At 43.3% G+C, this 9,400-nt stretch overlaps 1 protein-coding gene across 6 annotated transcripts in view; it reads left to right on the forward strand.

The window, feature by feature from the left end:
• FKBP15 (FKBP prolyl isomerase family member 15) overlaps positions 1-8,561 on the forward strand; it is a 70,659-nt gene extending 62,098 nt beyond the window's left edge. For 4 of the 6 annotated variants that reach the window (XM_037851155.1, XM_037851157.1, XM_037851160.1 and 1 more), the window contains 3 exons: positions 3,981-4,708; positions 5,621-5,714; positions 7,895-8,561. In XM_037851155.1, the coding sequence (XP_037707083.1) occupies positions 3,981-4,708; positions 5,621-5,714; positions 7,895-7,972 (900 nt within the window). In that variant the 3' untranslated portion in view covers positions 7,973-8,561. The remainder of the gene's footprint in view (positions 1-3,980; positions 4,709-5,620; positions 5,715-7,894) is intronic. The other 2 variants (XR_005219111.1, XM_037851156.1) reach the window with 2 other exon arrangements.
• The last annotated feature ends 839 nt before the right edge of the window (positions 8,562-9,400 follow it).

Genomic DNA, 9,400 nt, shown 5'->3' on the forward strand with positions numbered 1-9,400 from the left:
GAACAATGCTGGCTGTGGGTTTTTCATATATGCCCTTTATCATAATAGGGATGTTTCCTTCAATTCCTACCTTTTGAAGTGCTTTTATCAAAAAAGGATGCTGAATTTTGTCGAGTGCTTTTTCAGCATCTATTGAGATGATTATTTGATTTTTCCCTTTTGATGTGTTAATGTGTTGTACTACATTGATTGATTTTCTTATGTTGAACCACTCTTGCATGCCTGGAATGAACCCCACTTGGTCATGTTGTATGATTTTTTTAATGTGTCTTTGGATTTGATTTGCAAGTATTTTGTTGAGAATTTTTGCATCTGTATTCCTTAGGGAGATTGGCCTGTAGTTTTCCTTTCTTGTAGCATCTTTATCTGGTTTTGGTATTAGAGTGATGTTGGCTTTATAAACTGAGTTAGGTATTTTCAATTTTTTGAGAAAGTTTAAGTAGGATTGGTATCAGTTCCTTTTGGAAAGTTTGGTAGAATTCTCCTGTGAAGCCATCTGGCCCTGGGCTTTTATTTGTAGGAAGCTTTTTGATGACTGATTGGATATCTTTGTTTGTGATTGGTTTCTTGAGGTCTTCTGTTTCTTCTCTAGAAGTCTACGTTGTTCATGTGTTTCCAGGAAATTATCCATTTCCTCTATATTATCTGGTTTATTGGCATATAGTTGTTCATAATATCCTCTTAAAATTTTTAAAATTTCTTCAGGATCCACGGTAATGTCCACCCTCTCATTTATTATTTTATTTCGGTCTTCTCTCTTTTTGACTTTGTCAGTCGAGCTAAGGGTTTGTCAATACTGTTATTCTCGAAGAACTGACTTTTGGTTTTATTTATTGTCTCCACTGTTTTTTTTGTTCTCCGTATCATTTATTTCTGCTTAAATCTTTGTTATTTTTTTTCTTCTACTTGGTTTAGGATTAGTTTGCTGTTTATTTTCTAGCTTCTTCAGTTGTTCTATTAGTTCTTTGATTTTAGCTCTTTCTTCCTTTTTAATATATGTATTTAAAGCTATAAATTTCCCCCTCAATACTGTCTTCTCTGTATCCCATAAGTTTTGATATGTGGTATTCTCATTTTTTTTGTCTGTAGATATTTAGCAATTTCTCTTGCAATTTCATCTTTGACCACTAATTGTTTAGGAGTATGTTGTTTAACCTTCAAATATTTGTGAATGTTCTGGATCTTTGATGGCTGTTGACTTCTAGTTGCATTCCATTGTGGTCAGAGAATATGTTTTGAATAATTTCAATCTTTTTAAATTTATTGAGGCTTGTTTTATGCCCTAGCATATGATCTATCCTGGAGAAAGTTCCATAAGCACTGGAGAGGAATGTGTATCCTGGTAATTTGGGATGTAATGCTCTATATTTGTTAAGTCTAATTCGTTTATCACATTGTTTAAGTTCTCAGTTTCCTTATTGGTCCTCTGTCTAGTTGATCTATGTGTAGGAGAGAGTGATGTACTGAAGTCTCCCACAATTATTGTGGAAACATCTATTGCTTCCTTCAGTTTTGCCAATGTTTGTCTCATGTACTTTGGAGCACCTTGATTGGGTACATAAACATTTAGGATTGTTACTTCTTGGTGAGTTGTCCCTTTTATTAGTACATAGTGTCCTTCTTTGTCTCTTATGGCATCTTTGTATTTAAAATCTGTTTTATCTGAAATTAGTATTGCTAGCCCTGCTTTCTTTTGGCTGTAGCTTGCTTGGAATATTTTTTTCCATCCTTTCACTTTCAGTTTCTTTGTGTCGCTGGGGTAAGATGAGTCTCTTGTAAACAACATATTGATGGTTCATATTTCTTAATTCATTCTGCCATTCTGAATCTTTTAATTGGGGAGTTCAATCCATTCACAGTCAGTGTTATTACTGTGAAGGCAGTTCTTGAATCAGCCGTCTTATCCTTTGGTTTTTATTTGTCAGATGTATTTTTTTTTCCCTCTCTCTCTCTTTTTTTCCTTTAAGTTACCCTTACTAAAACTTGTCAGTTCTGTGCCCTTCTCCAGACCTCTCCTTTCTTTTTTTTCTCAGCTGGAAGAGCACCCTTTAGTATTTCTTGTAGGGCAGGTCTCTTGTTAGCAAATTCTTTCAGCATTTGTTTGTGAAAATTTTAAGCTCTCCCTCAATTTTGAAGGAGAGCTTTGCTGGATAAAGAACTCTTGGCTGGCAATTTTTCTCTTTCAGGATTTTAAATATGTCAGTCATACCACTGCCTTCTCGCCTCCATGGTGCCTGCTGAGTAGTTGGTATTTAGTCTTATGTTGTTTCCCTCATATGTGGTGAATCACTTCTCCCTTGCTGCTTCCAGAACTTTCTCCTTCTCTTCAGTATTGGACAGTCTGATCAGAATGTGTCTCAGAGTGGGTTTATTTGGATTTATTCTATTTGGAGTTTGTTGGGCATCTTTGATTTGAATATTTATGTCATTTAGAAGGGTAGGGAAGTTTTCCCCAATAAATGGCTTTGAATACTCTTCTTAGCCCTTTACTCTTCTCTTCCTCTTCTGGAGTACCCGTGATTCTTGTATTTGAGTGCTTCATGTTGTCCATCATTTCCCTGAGATCCATTTCAAGTTTTTCAATTTTTTTCACCATTTGTTCTTTTGCGCTTTCATTTTTCAACACCCTATCCTCAAGTTCACTAATTCTTTCCTCTACCTCTTCAAATCTGCTGTTATGTGTCTCAAGGATCTTTTTAATTTGATCAACAGCATCTTTTATTTCCATACAATCCATATTTTTTTATTTACGCTTACAAATTATTTTTTATGCTCTTCTAGGGTGTTCTTCATGTCCTTTATATCCTGAGCCATGATATTGATGTTTGTGAATACTTCTTTGATTAATTACTCCAAGTTCTGTGTCTCCTCTGGCTTTTTAATTTGGATGTTTAGGTTACCCATCTCTTCTGGTTTCTTCATATGCTTTATAATTTTCTGTTGTTTTTGGCCTCTTGGCATTTGCTTTCCTTGATAGGGTTCTTTTAGGATATGCAGGCTTATTTGAACATTTATTTAGAATTTGGCAGAGCTACAGCTTAGTGGAGTGTACTTTCCCTGACCTACCAGCAGATGATGCTTCTGATCCACCTCTTACTCTCAAGCCAGTTTTTCCCAACTTCGTCTATGCACTGAGTGGGAGTTCAAACCATGTGGAGGTCCAATCAGTGCATCAATTTTCTGTGTGTGCTGGGGACCGCCAGCCCTGTGGGTGGTGGTGGTGGGGGGGGCGTACCCTGCACAGTTCGGCAAGGAGTCCTTTCCAGGACACAGTGGTCCTGGCCGTTCCCTGGACTGTGGGTGGAGTACTCTGGAGCTGCAGAGCTGTGCATCTCACCCCCCAGCTCAAATGTCCCACAGTCCCTGTTTGCCATTTGCCCACAAGTCCATGGGATTGGGGAAGGCTCCTGGCACTTCCATGCAGCACCTCTGACTCTCGGCTGTGCACACCACGGGCTTCCGTGGAGGAAGAGTGGGCACCGTCACAAGCCTGCCAAATCCCGAATTCCCTCAATGAAGCTCTCTGCCACTGGGCTGTGAAAGGTTGCCTCCCAGCTGGCTGCAAAGATGGCTGCACGGGGCTTGGAAAGCTACCCCCTTCCATGATCGTCTTCCTGCCCCAAAGGCCAGTCCCAGGCTTGGGGGTTCCTCGCCACTGGTCTGTGAAGGGTTACCACCCATGTCAGGTACTGAGGAGGGTGCCTGGGGCATGGAAGGTCACTCACCTCCCACCATCAGCCGGCTCCAGCCGCCCGTTCCCCAGTGGCGTTCCGGGCTGAACACTCACCCGTCTCTAAGCCTCTCGGTTTCTCCAAGTGCACACCCCTATGGGTATAGAAGTCCCTGCCCAGCCAGTGGAACCCTGGAACTGCTGTGCTGGAGCACTTTCTGTCCTTTATATAGTGTTTTTCATGGAGGAGAATTTTTCTCTGTCTCTCCTAATCCACCATTTTGGATCCTCTTCCCTGACTTTTGAACAGATGGTGACTCTTCAGCTGTTAAACCAACAGGAACGAAAGAAGGGAGAGAGCAGCAGTGAAGAAGAAGGAGGAGGAGGAGGAGAAACAGAAGGGAGACCTCAGAGACTTTCCCATGAGCAATCAGTCTCAGCCAGTTCTGAGCTGTCTCAAGAACGCCTGAATAGGGAGAGGCAGGAGTCCCCCACTGTGCTGTCAGATCAGGTAGTCACGGAAGCAATCCCATTGCCTCATCAGGCTCAGGATGATGTCCAGAGAAAGAAAGGGGAACGTGCAGAAGTGGAAGCACTCTCAGAGGCAAAGGATGATTCCCTCCCACGTGAACTGGCTTGCAGCCCATCCCAGAGCATACTGGGGCCCCCGTCTTCAATTCCACCAGAGCCTCCAGGTGCTGTAACCATGGACCCTGAATGTGAGGAGACACCTCCTGTCATCCCGATGGCGGCTAAGTTAGACAACCCATTGGGAAAGGCCTGTGTTGAGGAAGTGGCCCCAGATGGCCCATGGCAAGAAAGCTCCACAAGCCCATCCCTGACTTCAGACCCCAACAAGGGTGATACACTGATTTTAGGGCCTGAGAGCCCCAAAGGAAAGCATCAGCCTCCATCGTTTAATAAAGAGGACGCTCTCACTAGCTCTGCTGGTTCCTCTAAGGAGCTGCTGAGCACAGAGGGAGGTTCCACAGATCCAGGAGCAGCCCTGAGATCCAGCCCCTGTTCTCGGCATTCCAGGTATGTTACCTGAGCAGTTTCAAGGACAGGTCAGCTGCATGTGGAGGTTATTGCCTCTGGTTTTTCCAGGGTTGGCAACTCATTCCTTACACATTCATATATTTATTCAGAAGTACCTGCAGGGCTCTGTGTTAAGCACATGATAGAGTGGTAGGCAAGGCAGATTTGGTTCTTAATTCTGAGGAGCTTCCAGTCTACTGGGGAATACAAGCAAATAGATACTTACACATTATAAAATTATGACAAGTGCTTAAAAAACAAACAAGCTATAATATAAGAGAGGGAGTTATTCTGTTTTAGGTAGAGCGAATGAAAAATGATTCTGTGAAGACAACATGTAAACTGAGACCTGAATGATGAAAGGAGGCTGTCTGGATGAAGAGTGGGGGAGCAGATTGCAGGGAGAGAGAACAGCACATGTGAAGGCCCCAAGGTGGAGGGAGCATGACATAATCAAGGGACTAAAAGGAGAGTGGTGTTAAGGTGAGGTTAGAAAACTAAGCAGAGGCCAGGTCATGTGAGATTTTATAGAATCTGTCTCACAGAAGTTGGGACTTGAAGTACAGTAAGAAGCTGTTAAAGAGATTTATGCGGAAAAGTAACATTGTCTGATTTATTGTTATTGTTTTAAAAAATTTATTGTATTTTAAAATGCAATTTTATTGAGATACATTCACACAGTGATTTATTATTTTTAAAGGTCCTTCTGGCTATAGGTTATGGAGAGAGTCAAGAGGACTAGATTGCTGATGTAGAGTGTGGGAGGAGATGGTGGCAGTGGAAATGGAAGGAATTTCTGGATGATTACTGTAGCTGTTGGCTTCTCACCCAAGGCCCAGTGATCCTTGTAGCCAATGGGCACTGTGGCCTGGAGCAGGAACAAGTGTTTTTTGTGATTTGATTTTCTTTCAGTCTCTCTGGAGATGAAGAGGATGACCTATTTAAAGGGGCAACTTTGAAAATTCCAAGGCCCAAAGCAGAGCCTGAGGAAGATGAAGATGAAATGGTAAGGAAACTCCAGGCACTGCCAAGCCCTAACATCACCTCCCGGGGGCCCCTGCCTGTTGGCTCGGAGAAGACACTCTCGTGGCAGAGAAAGGTAGCCTGCTGGTGGCCCAATCCCTGGGCTCTGTGTGCAGGGCCCGGTGGGAGCAGGCTTGGGGCTGGGAGGGGGCAGCCCTGTAAGCACAGTGGGAATGGTCAGATACCACTTTGTTCTTAAAAAAGAATCACAATCGTTGTGCACTTGGGAATTATTCCTGCTTTAAGTGAGGAAAATTGGGCTGCTTATTCCTATATCAGCATGCGAATGCCTCAGTTTCCCCCAGATCTGCTAGGGTATTATTTATATTTTAGAATTGGAAAGGACTTTGAAGATCTTCTTGTCTGGTATCTTTATTCATAGAGAAAGAAACAGAGGCCCTGAAAGGATGATTTACCTAAAGCCATAAGAGTGAGTTAATGGCAGAGCTAGGACCAAAACTCTGGGTTCCTGCTAAGGCCACCTGTTTCTGAGCATTTTTAGAATGCTTTCCAACTTGCTGAGGTTTTTTTTTGTTTTGTTTTGTTATCAGATCCCTGGGCAGAAAATAAGTTAAGTATTGGTAGTCTGGCCTCACTCTACAAAGCATGCTAGTGAAGGCCAGGAAGGTAAGTTACAGATAGTTTGGATTAGAATCCAGATTCTTGCATCTGCTAAGTTAAAACCTTTCTGGCTATCAGTAGAAGGTTTTGACTGCTGTGATGAGAGTTTCACTGACATGTAATGTGTTTGGAGAACACAGGTGAGCTTCACACTTAGTCCATCCTAGAGACAGAAATATTGGGTTCAGTGGGGCAAATTTTGCCCCTCATGTATCAGCCAGAGTAGATTTTGCCAGAATTAAATTTTTATCTGGGAATCTTGAATATGAATTCTGTACTGAAAAAAAAAAAAAAAAAAAAAGAACAAAGTAGCAAATAGGCATCCCAAGTGACTGCCTTAAATATAGTTGGAATTTTTTTTCACTAGGAATATATTATTGGTATTAATACTAACAACACCAAGTTGTTAATGCTTCCATTTCTTGGGTACTCAGAAGACTACTTCACAAACCTTCTCATTTAGTCCTGTAATAATCAGTGAAGTAGACACTTTTATCCCCTTTTATAGATGAGAGGACTGAGGTTCAGAAAGATTAACATGCCCAATGTTACAAGCGAGGAGCCAGAACAGAAGCATATACTGTCCGACTTTAGAGATCACTTAATTGATGCCCAGGGAGAGTACAAGGTGTCAGTCAGATGGTGGCAGAGCTGGAATTAGCCCAGGGCCCTCTGTACCACACCATGCTGCCTTTCCATTGGCCAGGCCCTGTGAGCACTGATCTCGAACCAGCCGTAGCTCACCAGAGCAGAAATTACCTCAGTTGAGAATATTCAGTTAGTGACTGTCTCCAGCATCAGTCCCTGCTACCTCCGTGGGACCTGCTCCCTGGCAGTCCAGGGAGAAGAGGCTAAGAATTCAAGTCAGGAAAGGGGTGGAGAAGTCTCCTTCGTGGCTCATTAGTCTCTTTTATCGCCCTCACTAAGACTTGGGCCAGTGAGAACAGGGGTGTGGGAGGCTGGAGTTTCTTCGTCTCTTGGGATTCTCCACTTGGGAGTGTCACCAGGCCTCGAAATCTGCCTCTTTCTGAAATGATGGGGCCATCTCTGGAGCCAGTCAGGCCACCTTAGGCCACAGCAACAGTGTTTTTTCAGTGATTGTGTTACTCTTCTTAACCTCCCTTTACCTTCCGGCCTCCTCTCCTCCCTTAGGGCTGCTGTACATCTCCATTTCCTTCTACTCCTATCTGTCTTCCTCTACCATTCTTTTCCCACTTGAAATGTGTAAGTTACTGCATGAGAGGAAAACCTGTTGAATCAATACATGTGCTTCACAAATAAATGACAAAATTAGCTAAGCAATCTTGGTCTTTTGTCTCTGTGTTGAAAGATTACCTCTCTTCTCTACATGCTCCTCAGCTTTATCCAGAAGCCTGGGTTTGCGGGCCTCAAGATTAGTGCTTTCACTAAAACCCTAACCGACAACCTCTTCTTCCAACATGGAGCCAGGAACAGATGTTGGATCACTCCACCTTACAGAGGCAGGAAGTCCAACTGGTGCAGGAACAAGTGGGGACTGACTACTCTTTCCTGTTTTGTCAGAGCATGAAGGGACGCCCGCCCCCGACACCCCTTTTTGGAGATGACGATGATGATGATGACCTTGACTGGCTGGGATGAAGACCCAGGAAACTGGTGCAAAGGTTTCTCTACTGTCGCTTCTCTAAGCATGGTTTTGCACAAGCCAGCCCAGGTCTAGGTGAGCCACAGGGTGAGGTAAAGGTGAGCATTCTGAAGACAATGGTTCAGGTACCTGAGGTAGCCAACTTGAGTCCCGTCCTACCCGACCAAGTGAAGAGGAGTGGGACCCTGTCTTCAAAATGCTGGTGTTTTCAACAGCTAACTGTGATTCTGCCTCAGGGTCCCAGTTGGAGGAGGGCTGGTAGGTTTGCTACCAGCCAGTCACCAACAGGAGTTCTGCCCTCTTCCAAGCTTTTTATTCTCTTCATTAACTTTCAGACTGATCCAAGGAACCCTCCTGTTTCTGACTCCAAAAGCTCAACTGTGTCCCCACAACAAGACCTGTCATGTGGTATGAGGCCTGCCTGGTATAACCGAGGGTAGATGACACCACCTAAATCCTGGTTCGGTTAACCAGCTTTGCCTGCAGTCCTTGGACCTGTATCTTTTTCTCTGCCTTAAATCTGATACATGTCAATGAATATTTGAAATTAACAAAACTCAAATAAATTTCTGCAATGAAACGTGATTCAAGCCCATGAGTAGAAATCAAATTTGGCTCTAAGGGCTGTCTGTGATATTCTTTGGGAATCTGTGGGTAGAAGTTGTAACAGATCTGGGCCCGTTAAAGTGCACAAAAGCATTGTGACATATTCCCTTTGGCACCTAACCCTCAAACTCTTAGATTTTCCAAGAAAGACACTGCTCTACTGTCCCAGTTCATCCCAGCCATGTAAGGCTAAAGGCATTGTGGGTGTCTGAGGACCAGTCTTATAGTCCCCTTGCTCCTGCAGGCTTTGTCCTACACACTAGGAAACCATGCAGAGTTGGTGGGAGGATCCCGACAATCCATTGTCCATCCTGGCACCTGAGGGATACTACTTTGAGAGCAGCTTCCATTCCCTCTGAACTCAAGAGGCTAGGACTAATGGTCCCTTTGCCATCATGTTATTCCAGGATCTTTCAAAGACTATGCAACCAGTCTTCAAAAAGTAGAGTAATTTTAATGAAAATGTTCCTGGATTTAAAATGTTTATTATAGGAGAGGAACCTGAATTCCATGTCATCTGGCCTAATACCTTACTTGCCAGCCTTGTGCCCATATTCCATGTATGGGGCTGGGATGCAGTAGGAACCACCACTTACTAAACTTCTCTCTTAAGCACCATTGCCTAGCATCTCACACAGACTGTCTCATCTCCAGCAACCCTTGCAGAAGACACCATTATCCCTACTTAATAGAGGAGAAAACTGAGGCTTAGAGAGGTAAAGTAACTTGCCCAGCATTACATAGAAAGCAGCAGAACAAGAATTCCTGGGCTCTCCACCACAGCAGCTTCCTTTACTTGGCCATTAAAAAACACTTGA

The sequence above is a fragment of the Choloepus didactylus genome, chromosome 10 (assembly GCF_015220235.1).
Source record: "Choloepus didactylus isolate mChoDid1 chromosome 10, mChoDid1.pri, whole genome shotgun sequence".
Lineage (NCBI taxonomy): Eukaryota > Metazoa > Chordata > Mammalia > Pilosa > Megalonychidae > Choloepus > Choloepus didactylus.